The sequence below is a fragment of the Microcebus murinus genome, chromosome 16 (genome assembly GCF_040939455.1).
Source record: "Microcebus murinus isolate Inina chromosome 16, M.murinus_Inina_mat1.0, whole genome shotgun sequence".
Lineage (NCBI taxonomy): Eukaryota > Metazoa > Chordata > Mammalia > Primates > Cheirogaleidae > Microcebus > Microcebus murinus.
Window position 1 is genome coordinate 66,450,890 of NC_134119.1, and position 26,112 is coordinate 66,477,001.

Genomic DNA, 26,112 nt, shown 5'->3' on the forward strand with positions numbered 1-26,112 from the left:
CCTCCTTGTCTGCAGATCCCCCCCAGTGTGTCTTTCCCTTCTCATTCAGAGACAAACTCATTGACCATTGCACCAAGGAAGGCTTTATTTTGAATCGGAGTTGGTGTTCATTGACCAAAGATTACAACAAAGACAAGAAATGGAAGACGTGCTCTCCTCTCAAGTAAGATGGCCGGGGAAGGGTGGAAGGGGGGGTCTTATGGCTCTCTTAATGTGGGAACCCTCTGGATCAGGTGTCCTCAAATATTGTAAACAGGGGGCCAGTTCACTGTCCCTCAGACCATGGAGGGCCGTTGGAGAGGGCGGCGCACATTCCACACATGCGCACTGTGGGCCCGGGACGAGTCGGCTGCTAAGCAGGACAGGCAGCCGGGGCAAAAACACCCGGCGGACCAGATAAATGTCCTCGTCGGGCCGCATGTGGCTGGCAGGCCGTAGTTTGAGGACACCTGCTCTGGATTCATGAAAGGGGTAGCTTGGGATCTAGATGATCTGGTAACGGCTTAGAGCAGGAGGTAGCCAACATTTCTTGTGAAGGGCCTGATATTTAGTAAGTATTTTAGGCTTAGCGAGCCATATGTCTGTCACAAATACACAATGCTCTCCTTGTGGTGGCACAAAAGCAGCCAAAGGCAAAACAAAAATGGGTACTGGCTGGGCTCAGTGGCTCATGCCTATAATCTTAGCACTCTGGGAGGCCAAGGTGGGAGGATTGTTTCAGCTCAGGAGTTCGAGACCAGCCTGAGCAAGAGCGAGACCCCGTCTCTACTAAAAATGGAAAAATTAGCCGGCCACGGCGGTGCACACCTATAATCCCAGTTCCTTGGGAGGCTGAGGCAGGAGGATCACTTGAGCCCAGGAGTTTGAGGTTGCTGTGAGCTACGATGATGCCACTGCACTCTATCTGAGGTGACAGAGCAAGATTCCATCTTAAAAGAAAAAGGGGGAGGGAGGTATATTATTTGGGTCACGAATGCACAGAAAGACCAGCCTTCACTACTATGCAATATAGCCATGTAACAAAATTGCACTGGTAACACTTCAATTTATACACTTTTTTTTTTTTAAAAAGTAAATGTGACTATGTTCTAGTAAAATCTTATTTGTGGACCCTGAAATTTGAATCTCATGCAATTTTCAAGTATCAAAAGATATTGGTCAAGATTTGCTTTTAAAAGTTAGGCTAATAGAAAAAAATATTGGTCACCATTTATGCATTTATTTGGGGGTCAGCCATTTAAAACTGAGAAAAGAATTAGCTCCCGGGCTGCATAAAGATACATGGTGCATTGGATTGGGCTTCTGGGCGTTCTTTATTTTATTTCTATATTCATTTCTTTTACTTTTTTTGTTTCACCATATTATAGGGGTACAAATGTTTAGGTTACATACATTGCCTTTGCCCCACCCAAGTCAAAGCTTCAAACGTGTCCATCCCCCAGATTGTACGCCCCAACGATTAGGTGTGAATAATATACCCATCCCCTCCTCCCCCCTCCTGTCTGCCCGACACCCAATGAATGTTATTACTACGTGTGCACTTAAGTGTTGATCAGTTAATACCAATTTGCTGGTGAGTACATGTGATGCTTGTTTTTCCATTCTTGGAATACTTTTCTTAGTAGAATGGGTTCCAGCTCCATCCAGGATAATACAAGAGGTGCTAGACCACCATTGTGTTTTGTGGTCCAGTAGGATTTTAGGGAGTGCTCCATATACTGTGGCCACCATGCCGGGTACTTGCCGCACAGCATCTCGGGTAACCTTCACCATGACCTCCAGAAGTGGTGATAGGAATCCTGACACCCATATAGAAAGGAGGAGACAGGCTTAGGAGTCAGGCTTTACCCCAACCCAGCTGCAGGGAGCTATGCGTGCACCATTGCATCTAGCCTGGGCGACAGAGGGAGACCCCTTCTAAAACAAAACAAAAACAAGCAAAAACCTCATAGAACTGTTCATTGGAGGGGGTAGGGCCTGCCTGTGAGGGACAGAAGGGGACCCAGTGGACAGCCTGTGGGGAGGGTGGTGGAGGGGTGGGGGAGGGGGGGTACCCTGATGAACTCTCCCAGAAGGCCATTGGGAAAGGTGGGAGCTGGGCTGCTGTGGAATAGCTCCCGTGGCTGCTACACCAGTCTCGTGAGCCCCGGAAGCTGGTGTTCCGTGTCATTACTAACTCCTTCCCTCCCCACCCTGCCCGCCCTCATCGTAGCTCTTATGGCAGTGGGAGTGCCTGAAAGGCAGGGATTGAACCACTGTGTCCCAACCCCCTACAATCCTGGCGACAGCAATGCTTAAGAAATGCCATGTGAACAAAGAATTAAATTAAAAAAAAAAAGAACTATTCATTCAATAATGTCTTTGGAGTCCTTTTCCATGACATCCGTGGCAGAAATCAAGACTCCTAGATTTATACCTTGATGTGTTAAGGTCAAAATTAAAAAAAAAAAAAAAGACTCCTAGATTTATCTCTGAAATCAGCTAGATTTTATCTGAATCTAGCTAACTGCTTTCCTTGTAATACTTTCTTTCTGGGTCTCTAGAAATGACCCAGACGTAGCAACTGAGTTGTTTCATGTGTGCACAGAGTCCCATTCCCCCCACACCCACCCCCCGGACTGGTTTTGTTGAGCCTTTAACTTTCTCCGGAGTTCAGCTCATGGTCGTTTATTCCTGGGCTGGTTTGCAGCTTCACTTCTTGGTAAAATGCCAGGGAGCCTGGCTGGTTTCCGCACCTGCTTTCAGTTGGCTCATGCTCACCTGCAGCTTAAAGGCTTAGGCTAAGGGGATCAGTGGCGCTTAGCAACAGCCATCCAATCCCGTTGTTCCTACATTTACTGTGTCCTCAGGACTTTGAGAAGTCACTGAGCCTTGGCTGGAGCCAGCACGTGCCCCTCCCCCGGCACGCCGGCCCAGTGCAAGGCCAGGGAGAGTCTCCACAACCCAACCGCCACCTTGCACAAGGAGCTGTTTTCCAACTGCCACCAGCGCTGGATTCCTCACTGCCATCACAGTGACCCAGGTCCGGGTCTCCACCTTATGCCTGTTTTCCTGGGCCACTCCCAGTATGAACTATCACAGGGTAGATTCTTAGAAACAGACATCTCATCTCTCTCTTCTTTCCTCCCTCTTTCCTTTCTTTCTCACTGCCCTGGCCCAGAAAGTTTAAAACAGGTCATCTCGCACCTCTTGTATTATCCTGGATGGAGCTGGAGCCCATTCTACTAAGTGAGGCATCCCAAGAATGAACAAACAAGCACCACATGTACTTACCAGCAAATTGGTATTAATTGATCAACACTTAAGTGCACATACAGCAGTAACATTCACAGGGTGCTGGGCAGATGGCGGGAGGAGGGGATGGGTGTATACACACCTAACTGGTGCAGTGTGCACCATCTGGGAGACCAACGTGCTTGAAGCTCTGAGTCAGGTGGGGCAAAAGCAATATAGGTAACCTAAGCATTTGTACCCGCATAATATGCTGAAATAAATAAAGAAGTCATTTTGAAAAACATGATGACCTCCAGTTTTATTCATGTTGCTGAAATGACATCAAAAACTTTTACATGGGCCGGGCACGGTGGCTCATACCTATAATCCTAGCACTCTGGGAGGTCCAGGCAGGTGGACTGTTTGAGCTCAGGACTTGGAGACCAGCCTGAGCAAGAGCGAGAACCCGTCTCTACCAAAAATAGAAAAAATTAGCCGAGCGTGGTGGCGAATGCCTGTAGTCCCAGCTACTCGGGAGGCTGAGGCAGGAGGATCGCTTGAGCCCAGGAGTCTGAGGTTGCTGTGAGCTAGGCTGACGCCACGGCACTCTCGCCAGGGCTATGGAGTGAGACTCTGTGTCACAGAAAATTTTTTTTTAATCCTCCCAAATATTTATATTATAAATATAGGGAAAAATTCTCTAGGCACATAAGTATGAGGAAATGTTAGTTAACAGTCACGTTTGTACTGGATCGTTGACAAGTTTTATGTTCTTAATGAAACTTTACAGGCTAATATTTATAATCATATTCATGCACTGCTTTTATTTTCTAAATATTTGTTCTGATATACACAATTAATACATGAACAAATGCTCATTTAATCATTGAAATAACACATTAATGCAGGGAGTAATTTCCTTTTCTCCTTCTACTCCATTTCACAGCAGAAAAGCAAACTAACAATTCAGGATGTGCTCTTCCAGATTCATTCTCTGCATTTACACTTACATATATGTTTGGAAGTTCATATCAATCATAAATGAATTATACTATCCCCTATGACCTGACACTTGATCTTCATTTAATATATATTATGGAGATTTTTCTGCGTGAATATATAAATACTATGTGTTTATAATATAAATATACCATTCCCCTATTTTTTTTTTTTTGAGACAGAGTCTCGCTTTGTTGCCTAGGCTAAAATGCAGTGGCATCACCTAGCTTACAGTGACCTCAAACTCCTGGGCTCGAGCGATCCTCCTGCCTCAGCCTCCCAAGTTGCTGGGACTACAGGCATGCGCCACCGTGCCTAGCTAATTTTTTCTTTATATATTAGTTGGCCAATTAATTTCTTTCTATTTATAATAGAGACGGGGGTCTCGCTCTTGCTCAGGCTGGTTTCGAACTCCTGACCTTGAGCAATCCACCCACCTCGGCCTCCCAGAGTGCTAGGATTACAGGCATGAGCAACCGCGCCCAGCCACCATTCCCCTATTAAAGTATAATTGGATTGTTTTAAATATTTTAATACAGTCATGACCAAGTGAGTACCTTCTATGTTGATCTTGGAGGAAATGTTGGTGTTTTTTCACCCCTATTAGAAGAGTTGAGTAAAATCACAGAGTCAGAAGATGTGTACATGATGATTTTCTTTGTGTGTGTATAAAATTTTAAATTATTCCAAATTATCCTCTATCTATGAGACTGCCTGCTTTAAACAACTTTTTTAACCCTGAAAATAATCAATTAAATGAATGTTGTGCAAATAACGAACTTAGTATAACTTATGTGGTCATTAAAATAATCAATAATGGCATACACAATTTGAGAGCGAGAGAGAAATATTTATACCCTTCTCAGACTACTCATCTCTCAGGCTCCTACACCCGTCTCCAGCTCTGTCTACTCGCACTGTTTAGTTCTGGGGGTAGACCAGATCTCCCGCCAGAAAGGAAAATAAATTATCCACCAGGGTGATTGACAGACTGTGACAGGGACGCTTGCAGGTGGCACATGATGACACCAATTCCAACCTCTCTTTTTTTCTCCGCAGTTCTTAGATAAGTCTTGGTGTTCCCGAAGAGACGGAAGTTACAGATCCATCGTCTGCCTGTCAGAACAGAACTCTATCCTTTCCCATCCTGAACATTGTGATCAATAAAGACTTGGTCTCCTTGCCATGTGGACGGCTCCTTCCCTTGAAAGGAAGGCACAGCCAGCGCTCAGTGGGGACCAGCACAGCGCTGACCATGTAGGAACCCAGCAGGGCATGCGCAGGGAGGAATTGGGGGACAACCAGTAATTGTATACATGTATGGGGTGCAATGTGATGTTTTGATACGTGTTTGCAACATGGAATGGCCAAGTCAGTATAATTAACAAAACTGTCACCTCATATAGTTTTCATTTTTTGTAAAAGATCCTAATGAATTGCTAACAGTATAATCCTTGGCAAGTTAAAGAAACTCTCAGAGTGGATTAATAAAATGTGGTATATATATATACCATGGAGTACTATTCAGCTATAAGAAACAACAGTGATATAGCACCTCTTGTATTTTCCCAGCTAGAGCTGGAACCGATTCTACTAAGTGAGGTGTCCCAAGAATGGATAAATAAGCACCACATGGACTCACCAGCAAATTGGTTTCACTGATCAACACCTAAGTGGACATACAGGAATAACATTTATTGGGTATCAGGCAGGTGGGAGGGGGGAAGAGGGGGTGGGTGTATACATACACAATGAATGTGATGCATAATTAGTCTATCTGGGGAATGGACACACTTGAAGCTCTGTCTTGAGGGGGGAGAGGGGTAAGGGCAATATACATAACTTTAACATTTGTACCCCCATAATATGCTGAAATAAAAAAATAAATAAAAAAGAAACTCTCAGAGAACTTCAAGCTTCCCTTGATATTACAATTGAAAATTTTTTAGATTCAAGTAGAAAATACATCTTTAAATCATTTCGGGTGAAATTCACATGGCATGCAATTGACCACTTTAAAGTGAACAATTCAGTGGAATTTAGTATATTCACAGTGTTGTGCTACCATCACCTTTATCTAGTTCCCAAATATTTTTTCTTTTTATCTTTTCTTTTTCTTTTTTTTTTTTTTTTGCCTTGAGACACAGTCTTGCTCTGTTCCCTGGGCTAGAGTGCCATGGCATCATCATAGCTCACTGCAAACACAAACTCCTGGGCTCAAGCAATCCTGCTGCCTCAGCCTCCCGAGTAGCTGGGACTACAGGCATGTGTCACCATGCCCAGCTCATTTTTTCTATATATATTAGTTGGCCAATTAATTTCTTTCTATTTATAGTAGACACAGGGTCTCTCTCTTGCTCAGGCTGGTTTAGAACTCCTGACCTTGAGCAATCTGCCCGCCTCAGCCTCCTAGAGTGCTAGGATTACAGGCAGGAGCCACCACACCTGGCCGTGACTTCTATATCTTTAGTGTCTCTCTCTCTGTCTTTCTCTCTTTCTCTGTCTCTCCCCCACCCCCTCTCTCTGTCACACACACACACAAATTCCCCTTTTGTAATCCATACATTGTTTTGTTTTGTTTTATAACAACAGTTTCCTTGTATTCTGTACTGGTAAGAAACTGTACTCTGTCATTTGCTCAAATCAGAAGACCTTCTTTTAGAGGCTAAATTAGCAAAAATCTAGCACAACAGTTCTCAAACATTTGATCTCAGAATGGCTTTACACTCCTAATATGGACCGATGTCCCTCAGTTGGTTTATTTTAGTGTCAGCTATGCTAGATAAAGGGATACACAGATAGCTGGGGAAGCATTAATTGTGTCTAGGTATATCTGCAAGGATGATTCCAGAAGAGACTGGTGTTCGATTCAGGGGACCGAGAGAGGAAGATCCCCCCTCAGTGGGGGGCAGGTGCTGAGGGTCCAATCGGAAGGAAGAGGCAGAGGGAAGGTGCTCTGTATTCTGCAGCTGTGCGTTCTGTATTCTGCATTCTGTATTCTGCATTCTCTGCATTCTGTATTCTCTGCATTCTGCATTCTCTGTATTCTGCATTCTCTGTATTCTGTATTCTGCATTCTCTGTATTCTGCATTCTCTGTATTCTGCATTCTGCATTCTCTGTATTCTGCATTCTCTGTATTCTGCATTCTCTGTATTCTGCATTCTCTGCATTCTGCATTCTCTGTATTCTGCATTCTCTGTATTCTGTATTCTGCATTCTCTGTATTCTGCATTCTCTGTATTCTGCATTCTGCATTCTCTGTATTCTGCATTCTCTGTATTCTGTATTCTGCATTCTCTGTATTCTGCATTCTCTGTATTCTGTATTCTGCATTCTCTGTATTCTGCATTCTCTGTATTCTGCATTCCATATTCTGCATTCTCTGTATTCTGCATTCTGCATTCTATGTATTCTGCATTCTGCATTCTCTGTATTCTGCATTCTCTGTATTCTGCATTCTGCATTCTCTGTATTCTGCATTCTCTGTATTCTGCATTCTGCATTCTCTGTATTCTGCATTCTCTGTATTCTGTATTCTGCATTCTCTGTATTCTGCATTCTCTGTATTCTGTATTCTGCATTCTCTGTATTCTGCATTCTGCATTCTCTGTATTATGCATTCTGCATTCTCTGTATTCTGCATTCTGCATTCTCTGTATTCTGCATTCTCAGCATTCTGTATTCTGCATTCTCTGTATTCTGCATTCTCTGTATTCTGTATTCTGCATTCTCTGTATTCTGTATTCTGCATTCTCTGTATTCTGTATTCTCTGTATTCTGCATTCTCTGTATTCTGCATTCTTTGTATTCTGCATTCTCTGTATTCTGCATTCCATATTCTGCATTCTCTGTATTCTGCATTCTCCATATTCTTCTCAGTGCGCTGGGACATCAGAATCCCATGTTCTCTGGCCTTTGGACTCTGGGACTTGTGTCAGCGCCTCCCAGATTTTCAGACCTTCGACCTCCAGGTGAGAGTTACCTCAGCCCCCCTGGTTCTGAGGCCTGCAGACTCCGACTGAGCCAGGGCACTGGCTTCCCTGGTTCTCCAGCTCGCACACGGCCTGCCATGAGACTTCTCAGCCTCAGTGACCAGGGACAGGGTGGGGACATGTGATGGGGTTGGGGCAGCCAGCAAGGGATTGTGGGAAATTCCTTATATGAAAGCAGGGTCCCTCCCAGGGGAGTCGCATAGCTCCTACTCGGTTCGGCAAACGTGGTCCCTACCAAGGTGGCAAGACAACAATAAAATATCCACCAGCATCTCAAAAATCGGTAGCATTCTGCGTATTGATGGGAGTTGTGCGAGCATCGTTCAGGTTAATGAGGTGAGGAGTACAGATCGGCGCTTTGTTCTGTCTCCCGGGTGTCTGCACGCTCTGTTCACAGCAGAGATGGAACTGGATCTGCAAGGGACATTAAATGGCGCATCGCTGGGCACCTGGAGCAAAGAATGGCCCCAGGCCTCCTCGTCCTTCTTCCCACCCACTGCTGAAATGTTCAGACTCTCCGCCGCTGCTTCAGCGGGACCATCTGCAGAGTCTGCAGATTTCCGGGCAAGGTTGGCAGAGTGCCAATGATACAAAGGTCTCCAGATTTCTTTCAGATGCAGCAGTTTTGTGGGTTCATTTCGTGTGTGTCGTTAGAAGATCATGGAGAAGAGAAGTCTGGAGTTCCACGTTGACAACTCGCTGTCTCTGGGGTCTGTTCTCCCCTTCTAGCACCTTCGACGGCCTAGATATCCCCCAGGGATGCGTGAGATTCCGGTAGCGTGAGACAACTTCAGCTGTGCACCATGGAACTGACAGAGGTCAGCTCACAGGGAAGATTCACGTAGCTCTGGCGGAAGTGCTGACACGTGGGACCAAAGAGCCCTGTATTAGTGTCCCCTGGTTGCCATAACAAATCGCTACATACTTGGTGCCTTAAAACAAAGACAATTTATCCTCTGAGTCCTGAAGGCCAGAAGTCCAAAAGCAAGGTGTCAGCTGGGCTGGGCTCTCCCTGAGGGCTCTGGGGGAGGATTCTGCCCGCCTTTTCCAGCTCCCTGTCCTGGTGGACATTCCTTGGCTTGTGGCTGCAACACTCCATTCTCTGCCTCCATCTTTTATGGCCCGTTCCTCTGTGTGTCCCTCTCTTCTCCTCTTCGGTCTCTCCTAAGGACAGGTGTCATTGAATTTATGGCCCACAACTTAATCACGGACAATCCCATCTCCAGACTCTTCACTCCATTCTATCTGCAGAAACCCTCTTTCCAAATAAGCTCACGTTCATCGGTTCCAGAGGTTACACCATGGGCACACCTTTCCGGAGGCCACAGTTCAAGCCACTGCAAGCACAGACTCCGCCATGACACTGCCTGGGTGTGAATCCCAACTCTGCCACATGACTTAGTAAAACCCTTAGCCACACTCAACCCCATTTTGCCAACTCTAAAATAGAGATAATGTAATAATAGTTCCTTCGCATGTATGAAAGCCTGTGCGAGTCAAACAGCAAGAATTGGCATTTTTTCACTCACTTCTTACTTAACTTCACACATTTGAGTTTAGCTCCATTTCTCAGACATGACCCACTGAAATTGCAGGTGGTTGTACTTGAAGGAAGACATTTTCCTCTCGACACATCAACTGCTGAGACTCTTCTCAACTCACCTGCCTGAAAATTTGAGTAAATCATCTGTTACGTTAAATTTTGCCTAAAGCTGCTTCCTTAGGCAGCAAACTGCAACCTAAGTTAAGATGTCAACAAACTGCAACCTCACTTGACGGCATAGCCTCGTGGGAAGTATCTGAGTCTCAGCCAATCATAGCAGCCGGGCTCTGAGCCAAGCCCAGGCCAACCAATCACATATGTCTGAATAGGGCGAACACCCGGATGTTACCAATCAGGCTATTCCCGAAGGTTGCTTCCTGTTTCCGTCCGCAAGGACTGCCCGCCCACTTTGCTGGCCTTGCCCTGTCCCGTGTACTCACGCTGCTTAGCTCCTGGGGTAGAGTACGTCTGTCATCGGGGTGGAAAATAAGTAGTCCATCACAGTGAGTGACATACTATAAAACTAACTCTTGCAGGGTGACAAAGACACCATTCTAACCTCACATCTTTCTCCACAGTATTTAGTAAGTCTTCTTTTTATAGTTATTATTTTTCATCTTTCCAGAGATATTTAATGCTGACGTGATCATGTCTACAGTTTGACTCATGCAAAATCCAGATTCTTTTGCATTTATTTAAAAATTTATCTTGGAGGTCCTTTCTCATCGGGTGTGTTGCTCTTTTTATACACCTACAGGGTATTCCGTTGCATAGATGGACCATAATTTATACAGTAATAATGGCCATTTTGGCCGTTTCCAAACCTTTATGGGAGATAATGCTGCATTGATTAACTTTGTACATATGTCTCTTGAACATACACAAGTACATCTCTAGGATAAATTCCTATATGAGGAATCACAAGGAGAAAAGTATTATACTTTATATTTGTTGAAAATGGCCTACCCTGAAGGCTGTATCTGTCTTCATCTCCACCAGAAATGAGAGAAAATGCCTGGTCCACACCCTCTGCACAAATCATGCTGTCAAACCTTTTGGGTTTTTATATTTTGGTAAGTGTTGTAAACTAACAAATTAAGGGGACTCGGACACTAGGAGCCAATTATTAAGAATTTATTATTATTTGCGCACAGGGGCCATCATCTATCTATGCAAGGAGGGAGGAGCGGCCCTTAGTAAAACATACTTAGGGTTTTTATACCCTTGAAGCGGGCAGCTGTGCAAGCAAGCGGGCAAACAGAAGCGGAACTTGTCGGTTAGCATTTTTGAGAAAACATATTCGTTGTAAGGAGGTATTTATCAGATTACCCTCTCACCCTTTCTCCTCTCCCCTGGCCCACTTCTTTTAGAAAATTTTTTATAGTTGGTAAAGTTATAACATTCCCCACTGGTCTTGCTAATTTAATCAAATCTTTGATTCTACGAAGGGGTTTGTATTGGGCAAGGGTTGATATTGAGTATTTAGCACAAGTAGCTTTATAGCCTGTATTTGATTTTCAATAAAAGCCATAACACGGTTAATGATGAGGGGACTACAAGTGACCCTGAGGAGGAGGAGTATTAGGGGCCCAGCGAGGACAAACAGCAAGGTTGTTAGCCCAGGTGACCATTTGAAGAGAGACTTATACTACTTGGGCTCTTGTTGTTGTTGTTGTTTGGCTTTAATTTGCTTTTTTATTAAAGCCAGACTATTTTTGATAACTCTTGATCTGTTAGCATAAAAGCAATATGTCTTTTTGAGGGCTATAGAAAGTCTTTTTTGCTTTAGAAAGGGTAAGTTTAGCCCGTGGCGGTGTTGTAGGGCAACATTTTTTTTTTTTTTATTTCGGCATATTATGAGGGTACAGATTTTAAGGTTTCAATAAATGCCCATTCCCCCCTTCCCCCCAGAAGTGTGAGTCTCCAGCATGACCATCCCCCAGATGGTGCACATCTCACTCATTATGTATGTATATACCTGCCCCCCTCTCCCCTCCCACTTGCCCAATACCCTATTACTGTAGTACCTATGTGTCCACTTAGGTGCTGCTCAGTTAATACCAGTTTGCTGGTGAGTACATGTGGTGCTTGTTTTTCCATTCTTGGGATACTTCACTTAGTAGTATGGGTTCCAGCTCTAACCAGGAAAATATAAGATGTGCTATATCACCGTTGTTTCTTAGAGCTGAATAGTACTCCATGGTATACATATACCACATTTTATTAATCCATTCTTGGATTGATGGGCACTTGGGCTGTTTCCACAGCCTTGCAATTGTGAATTGTGCTGCTATAAACTTTCGAGTGCAGGTGTCTTTTTTGTAGAGTGTCATTGGATCTTTTGGGTAGATGCCCAGCAATGGGATTGCTGGATCAAATGGTAGATTCACTTGTATGGCTTTAAGGTATCTCCATATTGCTTTCCACAGAGGTTGAACTAGTTTGCAGTCCCACCAGCAGTGTAGGAGTGTTCCCCTCTCTCCGCATCCATGCCAGCATTTATTGTTTGGAGACTTTTTGATAAAGGGCATTCTCACTGGAGTTAAGTGATATCTCATTGTAGTTTTGATTTGCATTTCCCTGATGATTAGAGATGATGAGAATTTTTTCATATGTTTGTTGGCCATTCTTCTGTCTTCTTTAGAAAAGTTTCTGTTCAAGTCCTTTGCCCAATTTTTAATAGCGTTATTTGATTTTTTCTTCCTGATTTTCGTGAGTTCTAAGTATATTCTAGTTATCAGCCCCCTATCGGATGCGTAGGATGCAAAAATTTTCTCCCATTCTGTAGGTTGTCTGTTTACTTTCATGACTATTTCTTTGGCTTGCAGAAGCTTTGTAGTTTGATCATGTCCCATTTATTTATTTTTGTTGCTGCTGTGATTGCCTTTGGGGACTTCTTCATAAACTCTTTGCTTAGGCCGATGTCTAGGAGAGTGTTTCCAACATTTTCCTCTAGAATTTTAATAGTTTCATACCTTAGGTTTAAGTCTGTTATCCAGCGTGAGTTGATTTTTGTGAGAGGTGAAAGGTGTGGGTCCTGCTCTAGCCTTCTACAGGTGGCTATCCAGTTTTCCCAGCACCATTTATTGAAAAGGGATTCTTTTCCCCAGCGCATGTTTTTGTCTTCTTTGTCAAAGATTAAATGGCTATATGAGGATGTTTTTATATCAGGATTCTCAGATCTGTTCCACTGGTCAATATTTCTATTTTTGTGCCAATACCATATTGATTTAATTACTACAGCTTTGTAATATAGTTTCATATCTGGCATATTAATGCCTCCCATTTTGTTTTTGTTGCCTAGAATTGCTTTTGATATTCGGGGTCTTCTTTGGTTCCATACGAAGCGTAAAACTATTTTTTCTATATCTGTGAAGAATGCTGATGGGATTTTAATCGGTATTGCATTGAATCTGTAGATCAGTTTGGGTAGTATAAACATTTTAAAGATGTTGAATCTGCTGATCCACGAGCATGGTATGGATTTCTATCTGTTTACATCCTCTGCTAGTTCCTTCCTCAGTGTTTCATAGTTCTCCCTGTAGAGGTCTTTTATCTCCTTGGTTAAGTATATTCCTAGGTACTTTAATTTCTTTGTTGCTATTGTGAAAGGAATTGAGTCTTTGATTTGGTTCTCAATTAGATTGTTGTTGGCGTATACGAATGCCTCTGATTTCTGTGTATTGATTTTGTATCCTGAGACTTTACTAAATTCATTGATCAGTTCCAGGAGTTTCTTGGTTAAATCTTTGGGGTTTTCTAGATATAATATCATATCATCAGCAAACAGTGAAAGTTTGATCTCTTCTGCCCCTATTTGGATACCTTTAATTCCATTTTCATGTCTGCTGTAGCCGGGACTTCCAGCACTGTGTTGAATAGAAGTGGAGATTGTGGGCAGCCTTGTCTGGTTCCAGTACTAAGTGGGAATGCTTTCAATTTTTCCCCATTCAGTATGATGTTGGCTATGGGTCTGTCATATATTGCTTGTAACATTTTTAGGTATGTCCCTTCTATGCCTATTTTCTTAAGTGTTCATATCATGAAAGGGTGTTGAATTTTGTCAAAAGCTTTTTCTGCATCTATTGAAAGAATCATGTGGTCTTTGTTTTTGCTTCTGTTTATGTGGTGAATTGCATTTATAGATTTACGTATGTGGAACCATCCCTGCATCCCTGGGATGAAGCCCACTTGGTCGTGGTGGATTATTTTTTTAATAAGTGTCTGGATTCGGTTAGCTAAGATTTTGTTGAAAATTTTTGCATCTATATTCATTAGGGATACTAGTGTAGTTTTCTTTCTTTGTTGCATCCTTTCCTGGTTTTGGTATCAGAGTAATATTCGCTTCATAAAAGTGTTGGGGAGTTTTCTGTTCTTCTCCATTTGTGGAATAGTTTCTGCAAGTTCGGTACTAGTTCTTCTTAGCAAATGTGGTAAAATTCAGGTGTGAAACCATCTGGACCGGGACTTTTCTTTTTAGGGAGATTTTTAATTGCTGTTTCTATTTCAGCTGTTGAGATTGGTCTGTTCAGGAAATCTATTTCTTCCTGGTTGAGCCCAGTGAGACTGTGTGTTTCTAGAAATTTGTCCATTTCCTCCACATTTTCCAGTTTGTGTGCATAAAGATTTTTGTAGTATTCATAAATTATATCTTGGATCTCTTTGGGATCAGTTGTGATATCTCCTTTTTTGTTCCTGATGGAGCTTATTAGAGATTTCTCTTTTCTGCTTTTCATTAGCTTAGCCAATGGCGTGTCAATTTTGTTTATTTTTTCAAAGAACCAACTTTTTGTTTTATTAATCTCCTGAGTAGCTTCCCTGTTTTCAATTTTGTTTAGTTCTGATTTTATCTTGTTGATTTCACTTCTTCTGGTGGGTTTGGGGTTGGTCTGTTCTTCTTTTACCAGCTCTTTGAGTCGTTTTGTTAGATTGTCTATTTGTGATCTTTTTGACTTTTGGTTATAGGCATTTATGGAGATAAACTTTCCTCTCAAAACTGCTTTAGCTGTGTCCCAGAGGATTTGATAACTTGTCTCTCCATTGTCGTTTTCTTCATAGAATTTTTTTATTTCCATCTTGATTTCTTCATTTATGGAGTAATCATTTAGTAGGAGGTTGTTTAATTTCCACGTTTTTGTGTAGAAATGTGAGTTTCTGTTAGGGTTGATTTCTAGTTTTATTCCACTGTGATCTGAGAAGGTACATGGTATGATTTCTATTTTTTAAAATTTCTTGAGATTTACTTTGTGTTCTAGGATATGGTCAATCTTAGAGAATGTCCCGTGAGCTGATGAGAAGACATTTATTCAGTGGATTTGGGGTAGAATGTCCTGTAAATGTCAGTGAAAACCAATTGTTGTATAGTTTTGTGTAAGTCCATTATTTCTTTATTAATTTTGTGTTTGGAGGATCTGTCTTCTGCCGTCAGTAGGGTGTTGAAATCTCCTGTGATTATGGAGTTGCTATTAATCAATTTGCTTAGATCCAGTAAAGTTTGCTTTATGAAACTGGGTGCACCTAAGTTGGGTGCATATATATTTAAAATTGTTATCTCTTCTTGTTGAACTGTGCCCTTCACTATTATATAATGACCCCCTTTGTCTTTCACTACCTTTGTTGGTTTAAAAACTAAATCGTGTGAAATTAGAACTGCCACGCCAGCCTTCTTTTGGCTTCCACTTGCCTGGAATACTGATCTCCACCCTTTTACTTTTAGTCTATATGCATCCTTGCAGGTTAGATGTGTTTCCTGAAGACAGCATATACTTGGCCTGTATTTTCTTATCCATTCAGCCAGCCTATATCTCTTGAGTGTAGAGTTTAAGCCATTCACATTTATTGGGATAACTGATAGGTAAGGTAGATTATTGTTCATTCTGTTGGCTTGGATGTTGTTGCTTTGATTTCTGTCTTGAGCCATTGTAGTATCTGGCCTTTAATCTTTTGGTTTTGATCGTTTTTATATTTGTGAGTTTTTATTATGGTGTTCTGTGTGTAACTCTGTTTTGAGTACTTCTTGTAGGGCTGGTCTTGTCTTGGTGAATTGTCTGAGCCTTTGCTTGTCTGAGAATGTCTTTATTTCTCCTTCATATACGAAGCTTAGTTTTGCAGGGAATAAGATTCTAGGCTGGGCGCTGTTTTGTTTCAGAAGAGTGAGAATGGGGCCCCATTCTCTTCTTGCTTGTAAAGTCTCAGTAGAGAAGTCTGGTGTTATTCGAATTGGCTTTCCCTTGTATGTTACTTGCTTCTTTCATCTTACAGCTCTTAAAAGGGCCTCTTTAGTTGATAATTTGGTCAATCTGATGACTGCATGTCGTGACGTCTTCCTGTTTGCATTGAATCTCCCAGGGGTCCTCTGAGCTTCTTGAACTCCTATATTGAGATTTTGAGCAAGACCTGGGAAATTTTCCTCTATTATATCTTCAAATAGCTTATCCAACCCTTGAGGGTTGTCTTCTTTCCCTTCTGGTAACCCTATGACCCTCACATTAGGTTTCTTCACATAATCCCACATCTGTTGTAGGCTTTGCTCTTTTCTCTTGTTTCTCTGCTCTATCTCTGTGACTGTTTTATTTAGTTGGAGGGTGTTATCTTCAATCTCTGAGATTCTTTATTCTGTTTGATCTACCCTGTTCTTGAGACTTTCCACTGTATTTTGTATTTCCCTGAATTGATTCTTCATTTCTAGGAGTTCAGTTAAACTTTTCTTCATTGTGTCTATTTCTTTAGTGAACTTTTGTTCCAGGTCCTGGAGGCTTTTTGTGCTTTCTTTGTGTTGGTTATTGTGTTGTTCTTGCAGGTCGGTGAGTGTTCTTATGATCCACATACGAAATTCCTCTTCTGTCATTTTGGTTGCCTGATTTTGGTTGGTGTCCGTTTCTAGGGGGCTGGTGCTCCTCTTTGGGGGTGTGTTTTCCATTTGGTTCTTTATATTTGCTGAGTTCCTTTGCTGATTTCTTCCCATGTTGATCAGTTGTTGTTTCTTTCCTTTATGTTTTTGTTTGGGTATTCACACGTCTTGTTTAGTTTCTCAGCTGGTAGGTGGTGTCTGTGGGTGAGATTCAACCACTCCCTGTATAATGAGTCAGTAGGTGCCGTGAAAAGGCTGTGCAGGAAGCCCTCCCGGTCAATAGATGGCGCTTGCTTGGAGGAACAGGCTACGCTGTTGTTTTTGTGTCCTGTTATCAGCTCTTGTTCCTGTAGGGAGGCACTCTAGTGCCTCAGGTGGTCGGTGGGGCCCTGGGACTTCCAGGTGTGTCCTTTTCTCCCCCTCAGTGAGGGCTAGTCTAGGAGAGAGTCTGAGAGGAGCTGGTTTGGGTAAGCCTGCCCTAAGGCACCACCAATGCCATTAGCAGGTGTCAAAGTTCTGTTCTCTGCTTCCAGTAAAAGCTGTCAGGGCGGGGCTGGAATGGCCTCACTCAGTCAGAGAGTCTGCCTGTGGGAGTGGGGCTGTCTTATACACGAACAATCCTAAAAAGAAGTTAAGAAACAATTCCATTTACAACAGCATCAGAAAGAATAAAATGCTTAGGAATAAACTTACCCAAGATGGTGAAAGACTTGGAATTAAAGAAGACATAAATAAATGAAAAGACACTCCACGTTCATAGACTGGAAGATTTAATATTGTTAGGATGTCAACATGACCCAAAGTGATTTACAGATTCTGCACAATGCCTACCAAAATTCCACCAGTGTTTTTGCAGAAATAGAAAAATCCATCCTAAAATTCGTACGGAATCTCAAGAGATCCGGAATAGTTGAAATAATCTTGAACAAAGAGATCAAACTGGGAGGTCTCACATTTCCTGATTCCAAAACTTAATTACAAAGCCAAAGTAATCAAAACAATGTGATACTTGCATAAAGGCAGACAGAGAGACCAATGGAATAGATTAAATCGGATTTTTCTGAAGGGTAATTTTTTCTTTTCTTTTCTTTTCTTTTTTTTTTTTTTGAGACAGAGTTTCACTTTGTTGCTCAGGCTAGAGTGAGTGCCATGGCGTCAGCCTAGCTCACAGCAACCTCCAACTCCTGGGCTCAAGCAATCCTCCTGCCTCAGCCTCCAGAGTATCTGGGACTACAGGCATGCGCCACCATGCCTGGCTAATTTTTTCTATATATATTAGTTGGCCAATTAATTTTTTTCTATTTATAGTAGAGATGTGGTCTCGCTCTTGCTCAGGCTGGTTTCAAACTCCTGACCTCGGGCAATCTGCCCACCTCAGCCTCCCAGAGTGCTAGGATTACAGGCGTGAGCCACCAAGCCCGGCCGGTAAATTTTTTCAATTTCTAATTTTTATGTGGTTTACCAGGTCTGTGTTCTTTGAATTATTGAGAGCTTCCAAGCATGAAATAATATTCTGTGCAAAATTGTGTGCAAATGTCTTAAACATGGGTATCTACAGAACTGGAAGCATTGAGTGTCCCAGGGAGGAAATCAATTCTGTAGAATGACGCCCCAACAAGATGCTCTTCCAGTCGAAGAGGTGGATTATGTTCCAGGGGCCATAAAGAACAGTTTGTACAAGTCCACTCTCCCCTTTCCTTATAATTATAGCATAATCGAAGCGGGTTACATGCCTGCCTGGCTACACTATAATTACCAGCCCCTCCTGCAGCTACATAAGGCCATGTCACCACCCTCTCTAAGTAGGTGCTTACCTGGGACCAAGGTCCCCAGTGATGAGATCAATTTAGAAGAGCAGCTGTAAAAGGAGTCGTCACTTGGTTGACATGATAATAAATCGTGGTAATTCTTTAAGCCTCAGTAGGCTTTTTTTTTTTTTTTTTGCTGTCCCATTTAGAGAAATGAATTAGGGTTGTGACAACAGTCTCTCAAGTCTTTTTGGTGCCACTGGTCTCTGCAATGCCCAAGGGATAGAATGTTTCTTTGCACGAACCATTCTCACAGGAGGCCAGCTGCAGTGACATCCACTGTGATGTCTTCCCCCTATCCCGACAGCTGATAGCCTGTGAGCCAGAGACCAGTGTGACTCATACAGCTTTCTGCGAGTATTTTTTCAAACTGTAATACTCCTGGGACCCGGGATATAATTGCAAACGGTGTTTTGTATTACAGTGAGCCGAGAGGGAAAAGTGAACTTCCCCAGAGCTCTGCCTCACGCTCGTCTGTCACTCTAGTTGCTGGATCTTAGTGGTATTCTGAGTCCTGGGGGAAAACGAATCTTCCCTCACAAGCAGTATTCAGTAGCCCCTGGAAGGATTATGTGTTTCTCTTTCTCTTTACAGTGGGCACTGTTGCCTCTTCGGGACATCCACCACGAAGGCTTACTTGGCATTAGAGCGGTGTCGGACTGCATATTTACCCAGCCTCACCTTCACCCAGGGCGTGCTGAGTCTGTAAAGTGACTCGTGCCTGGAAACTGGACAAAAGCCATGACGTTAGCATGTTGGCTCTAGTCTGGTTGTGCTCTTTGGATCTTTCAGATAATGAGTATCTTTAGGGAGCTGCCAGTTGAAGAACTTAAGATTAATTGCTGAAGAATTTAAGATTAATTTGTCACCACCAAATGTCTCTCTGCCAGCCGTTCCCCACGATCTGATCTGTAAACACGCCCTGTTGCCTGGTAGTGTGACCATTATCGTGTTGCCTCTTAGGGATTAATTGCCACCACCTGGGCTCAGTCATGCGCGGCTCTGCCAGTCCCCACGGAGACATTTAAGGCCACTTCCAAAGCATTGCTTTCTGCTAGCATTCCTCGACTGGAAAAACAAGTCAGCATTACTCTTTGTAGACTATTTCCTCTTCCTTGTGAGGGATTAAGATGAGCCTTGTGGGCCCGCAAAGATTGTGTCTCCAAATTGTCTTTTACTATGATCTATACAAAGAATATGTTTAAAAATATGGTCTGTGCTGCTATAAACATTCGAGTGCAGATGTCTTTTTTATAGAATGTCTTTTGTTCTTTTGGGTAGATGCCCAGTAAGGGGATTGCTGGATCAAATGGAAGATCTACTTGTATCTCCATATTGCTTTCCACAGAGGTTGCACTAGTTTGCAGTCCCACCAGCAGTGTAGGAGTGTCCCTATCTCTCCGCATCCACGCCAACATTTATTGTTTGGGGACTTTTTGGTAAAGACCATTCTCACTGGGGATAAGTGATATCTCATTGTGGTTTTATAGCAGCACAATTCACAATTGCAAAGATGCAGAAACAACCCAAGTGCCTATCAAAACATGAGTGGATTAATAAAATGTGGTATATGTATACCATGGAGTACTATTCAGCTACAAGAAACAACGGTGATCTAGCTCCTCTTGTGTTATCCTGGATAGAGCTGGAACCCATTCTACTAAGTGAAGTATCCCAAGAATGGAAAAACAAGCACCACGTGTACTCACCAGCAAATTGGGTTTAACTGATCAACACCTAAGTGCACATATAGGAATAACATGTATTGGGCATCAGGCAGATGGGAGGGGGAGGAGGAGATGGGTATACACATACATACATGATGAGTGTGATGTGTGCTGTCAGGGAGATGGACATGCTTTAAGCTCTGATAGATATTGAGCCTAATGCTGTAATCGGATGAGATTTGGGCACTCTTGGCATGTTGGTTAGATTAGCTTGCAGGTGGAAGGAACATGAATAATTGTGACTGACAGGTGGACTATAATAGTTTTTGTTACTGTTTACCAAATACTCTTCTCTTCCTACTATGAGCAGAAGTGACTTCCCCTTCCCATGAATACGGGGCCTGACCACGTTGCCTTGATTTGGCCAGTGGGATATTAACAACATTAATGAAAGTAGGAGTTTTATTATTTTATTTTTTGAGACAGGGTCTTGTTCTGTTGCCTGGGCTAGAGTGCAGTGGTGTCATCATAGCTCACTGCAACCTTTAACTCCTGGGCTCAAACGATTCTCCTACCTCAGCCTTCTGAGTACCTGGGACTACAGGTGCATGCCAGGATGCCCAGCTAATTTTTCTTTTTTCTTTTCTGTAGAGATGGAGTCTTGCTATGTTGCTCAGGCTGGGCTTGAGCTCCTGGCCTCAAGTGATCCTCTCACCTCGGCTTTCCGAAGGTGTAATCCACCATGCCTGGCCACAAGCAGCAGTTTTGAATGTGTTTTTATTCACTTGGGCTTGTCTGTCAAGGGCTCCTGCCTTTACTCCTGACCAAAGCATGGCTTGAGGAGTTGCTCCTTTTAGGACGATGAGCGATGTGTGGAGCAGACTTGATCCAATCTTCATCGTGGAGCCAAGGTACGCTTAAGTCAGACAAATCCCAGCTGATCCACGGATGCATGATTACACAGACAGTGCCTACCATTTTGAGGGTGGCTTGTTAAGCAGCATGATTATGGCAACAGGTAACTTATATGGTGACCAATCCATGCATAGAAGAAAAATGTGATTGATGGTGGCACCAATGGATTCAGTACCATAGCATCTTCCTGATTTCTCAACTGTAGCTATGACATTGTGATCTTTGAAGTGTATTCCACGGGGAACCTCCTCACTGGGGCTCTTCCTACCTTTCCAGTGATTTTTTAAGGTACGAATTATCTGTATGCTATCCTTTCAAATGCCTAGAGGGATTCTGTTTTCTGCGCTGACTCATCAAAGTTTTTCTTTGACCTGGTCTCTGACTGGCCTTTCATCATTTCCTGCCTCACCTTCTATGTTATAGCCACGTTTCTATTTCCAGTTCTCAAATATGCCACACCTGGTCCTGCGTTAGGGACCTTGACTTGATGTTCTCACTGTCCACAAATAGTTTTCCACTCGATGTTCGCAGAGCTGGCCTACCCATCTGAAACAGACTGCGTGTCACTTAATTTTTCATCACCTTGTTTGTTAGCATAGCATCCGTTCAGGCCCAATAGCTCTCTCCTTGTTAATTGAGAACATTCCCACGAATATCCATCTCGTTTATGTAATAGAGAGACTTGTGATCACATTAATATCTATTACCAAGTTGTTTTGTTCATTGTTAAAAGCCTTGGAAATATAATTTGAACAAAGATATCTTAGAATACTGAAGTCTTAAGACATGTTCGCTCTGTTCTGTGTTCTGTCTGTGGGGAAAAAGCTCTCATTCTGACTTTTTTCCATTCATCTGCTTCCCTGGTTGTAACTGACACCTCTGGATTCCTAAACAGGGTAAATGTCTGGGGTTTGCGCTATTAAATCAGGAGGTAATTGGCGCTCTCCTCTTCCCCAACACGTGTAAAAGTTGAGAGGAATCTAAGACCTGCTAAACCTCACAATTAAAGAGGGAGGTGTGTGTATTAAAGTCTTTTCTCATTTAAATAGACAGATTGAATCTTCGATTCCAGTTGCCCCAAACTAATTTTTTTTTTTTTTTGAGACAGAGTCTCGCTTTGTTGCCCAGGCTAGAGTGAGTGCCGTGGCGTCAGCCCAGCTCACAGCAACCTCAAACTCCTGGCCTCAAGCGATCCTTTTGCCTCAGCCTTCCAAGTAGCTGGGACTACAGGCATGTGCCACCATGCCCGGCTAATTTTTTTTCTATATATATTAGTTGGCCAATTAATTTATTTCTATTTATAGTAGAGACGGGGTCTCGCTCTTGCTCTGGCTAGTTTCGAACTCCTGACCTGGAAAATTACTCCCGCCTCGGCCTCCCAGAGAGCTCGTACCAAACTAATCTTTTTGAGACAGAGTCGCACTCTGTTGCCCAGGCTAGAGTGAGTGCCGTGGTGTCAGCCTAGCTCACGGCAACCTCAAACTTCTGGGCTCAAGCAATCCTCTTGCCTCTGCCTCCCGAGTAGCTGGACTACAGGCATGTGCCACCATGCCCAGCTAATTTTTTCTATATATTTTTAGTTGGCCAATTAATTTCCTTCTATTTTTAGTAGACATGGGGTCTCGCTCTTGCTCAGGCTGGATTTGAACTCCTGACCTTGAGGGATCCGCCCACCTCGGCCTCCCAGAGGGCTAGGATTACAGGCGTGAGCCACTGTGCCTGGCCTCCAAACTAATCTTGATATGCTTATGTGAACCCAAAATCTTACTGTTTTCTTCTTTTTCTGTTTTTTTATTTTCTTATTTTTGCTTAGAGTAGTCTCCATAACAATTGTTGTTTCTTTCAGCTAGTTATATAGACCTGGATTTTATGAGTAGCTAGAAACTGGAAATAGAAAACTTTTCACCATGGTTACCTCAGATGTGGGGAATTAGGATAGCAGAACTGAGACAGTGTTTAATTAATTAGTTAATTAAGAGTCAGGTCTCACTCTGTCACCCAGGCTGAAGTGCAGTGACATGATCAGGGTTCACTGCAACCTCGAACTCCTGGGTTCAAGCAACTTCTCCACGTCAGCCTCTCGAGTACCTGGGACTACAGGTATGCATCACCATGCCTAACTAATTGTTACATGTCTTTTTTAGCTACAAGGTGTCGCCATGGTGCCCAGGCCGGTCTCAAACTCGTGGCCTCAAGCGATCCGTCTGCCTCGACCTCCCAAGTGCTGCTCATTCGTAGTCATGAGCCACTGCACGTGGCCTCAGTGTTTATTTTCATACGTTAAAATAACAAGAGTATTTGTTTTTAATTTTAAACAAATTTTAAAGTAGGGAACATTTTACTTCTAGGGATCACAGTCTCCTGTCGTCGTGTGGGTACCATGTCATCAATCATCCACACACTCAATTTATTTTAAGACAACTCATCCATCACTGAAGTCCTTCTGCCTCTGTGCGGGTCCATGTCTGCACACCCACACACACACACACACACACACAGACACACACACACACACACAGACACACACACACACACACACACGCTTTTGTGTTCATCGCGTTGTCTCATGTTGGTTTCACAGAGCCAAGAAAAGTGTGGGTCCCTTTAATTCTGCAAGTATTTTTTTTTTTGAGACAGAGTCTCGCTTTGTTGCCCAGGCTAGAGTGAGTGCCATGTCATCAGCCTAGCTCACAGCAACCTCACACTCCTGGGCTCAAGCAATCCTCCTGCCTCAGCCTCCCGAGTAGCTGGGACTATAGGCATGCGCCACCATGGCCAGCTAATTTTTTTCTATATATATTATATATTAGTTGGCCAATTAATTTCTTTCTATTTATAGTAGAGACAGGGTCTCGCTCTTGCTCAGGCTGGTTTCCAACTCCCTGACCTCAAGCGATCCTCCCGCCTTGGCCTCCCAGAGAGCTAGGATTACAGGCGTGAGCCACCGAGCCCGGCCATTCTGCAAGTATTTTTGGGGTAAGAGAAAGGACAATCTGGCTAAAATTCTGGGTCAACATTTGAGGGCTGCTAGGGGTTGAGGGATCGGACCATTCAAGGCAAAGCCAAAAAAGAGAGACAGTGTTTGCCTGGAGACTCCTTACTGGGTGGCGCAGAAATCAGCAAGCCGGCACGTGCGCTCTGGGAGGCCGTCCTGCCCTTCTTCCTCCCTCCGTCTCGCCAAAGCAGCTGGAAGAAGAAGTCAGAATCAAACGGGGATTCCCATCTGTTGAGCCCCTACTTTCTTCTTCTTTCATTCACTCTCATCTTTGCTTTCCTCTCTATAGGCTTTAGGCTCCGTGTTTATCATGATGATCTTTCTCTTGAACACACTCCATCCTCAGCCGTCTGTCTACCACACCCACCGGAACACCCACCTGCAAACAAGCCCCGACATCTCCTTTCCCACTGGGGTCCCTTGAGCGGCTATGTGCTGTGCCGGGAATCTCACCATTTCGTCTGCGACAATTATTAACTTGTGATCCCCAACTGCGACTCACCTTCCACTTCTCGCTCTGCTCTGAGCTCCCTTCCCTCTGGCGGTGGGCGGAACTGGGCGGGTTACAGGGAAGGAGGTTGACGTGTTAATTTCCTTGGCTCCCACGCCATGGACTGGTCCACAGCTCATGGCTTCTGCCTTTCTCTCTCTCCCCTCCCCAACCCTCCCTGCCTCTCTCCCTCTCTCACTCCTACTCTCTCTCCCTTTCTCCTCCCACTCGTCCCCCACCCTCCATTCCAGAAATTTCTCTTCCCCCTCATCCTTCCTGTCTTGCTGTCACTGTCCCTGAGCACTGCGTCATGATTTGCAGTCTCCTGTGTCCTGTGATGACCCATTTGAGTGCACCGCCAGCTTCCTGCTGGAACCCTGGAGAAAATACAATAAAAACTCTCTCAACTTTCAATCCCTCCAAATCCACGAATTTGCTTAGACCTGTACTCACCCACGTTTGCTACAATGGAAGACCCATTCCTGCCCAAGACGGCTCTACTCCCTCGGCCGGGGATTGTCCGACCTCTTCCCACTTTCTGAGTCTTCCCTCCGATGGGCATGTCCTCTCCACTGGGTCTTTCCCAAACAGTCCAATATGGTGCCGCGTTCCTCATTAGGCAAATGCACAGACACATACGTCTATGTCTGTACACGTGTACTTATATGTGAACTTATACACGTGTGTCTATATCTATATTTATATCTGCACATCTATGTATCTATCTCTCGATCATCTATATCTTATATAAAACTTCACTCTCCTGTAGAACTATAGTCTTGTTTAACAGCCACCTTTTTTCTCTAGTTTTCTTTTTCTTTCTTTCTTTTCTTTTTTAAGACAGGTGTCACTTTGTTGCCTAGGCTACAGTGCAATGGTGTCATTATAGCTCACAGCAACCTCAAACTCCTGGGCTCAAGCCATCCTCCTGCCTCAGCTTTCTGAGTAGCTGGGGCTGCAGGTGCATGTCACCAAGCCTGTCTATAGATTTTTTTTAACTTTTTTTTTGTAGAAATGGGAGTCTCACTATGTTGCCTAGGCTGGTCTTGAACTCCTGGACTCAAGCAATCCTCCTGCCTCAACCTCTCAAAGTGCTGCGATTACAGGAATGAGCCACAGTGCCTGGTCTCTACTTTCTTAAGCATTGGCCTTGTACTTTCATTTCTTTAAGACCCAAGCTTTGGAAGACAGTAGGCTACATACTTTACGTGCAGTTCTTTACTGCCCATTAGCCCTGAAAATAACTTCATTCAGGCTTTTATCCCCACAACTCTATGGAAATTGATCTGCTCAATACATTTAATATGTTCAAACACAATGGACATCTTTCAGCTATTATATATTATATAAACTTACAACTAATATATATATAATACACACTATGGATATCTAGATCTTACTTGATCTTTTACATCATTTATAGACCATTGATCACTCCTCTTTCTGCTGAAGACACTTCTTTCCTTGAAAAACGTGATATTACCTGCTTCTTACTATCTTCTTCTTTCCCTGGTTTCCCCTTCTTATTTTGGAATTCATTCTCTTCTATAAACTACAAATTTTAGAGTAACTCAAGGCTGTTTTCCAAGACCTCTTCTCTCCTGACTCTATACTCTCCTAGAGAAACTGCACTCATAC

At 43.3% G+C, this 26,112-nt stretch overlaps 1 protein-coding gene across 1 annotated transcript in view; it reads left to right on the top strand.

Moving 5' to 3' along the window:
* Positions 1 to 5,720, top strand: part of LOC142861177 (binder of sperm protein homolog 2-like) — a 20,983-nt gene extending 15,263 nt beyond the window's left edge. The window contains exons 4-5 of the mRNA XM_075993382.1: positions 50 to 163; positions 5,272 to 5,720. Of these exons, the coding sequence (XP_075849497.1) occupies positions 50 to 93 (44 nt within the window). The 3' untranslated portion in view covers positions 94 to 163; positions 5,272 to 5,720. The remainder of the gene's footprint in view (positions 1 to 49; positions 164 to 5,271) is intronic.
* Positions 5,721 to 26,112: the final 20,392 nt, after the last annotated feature.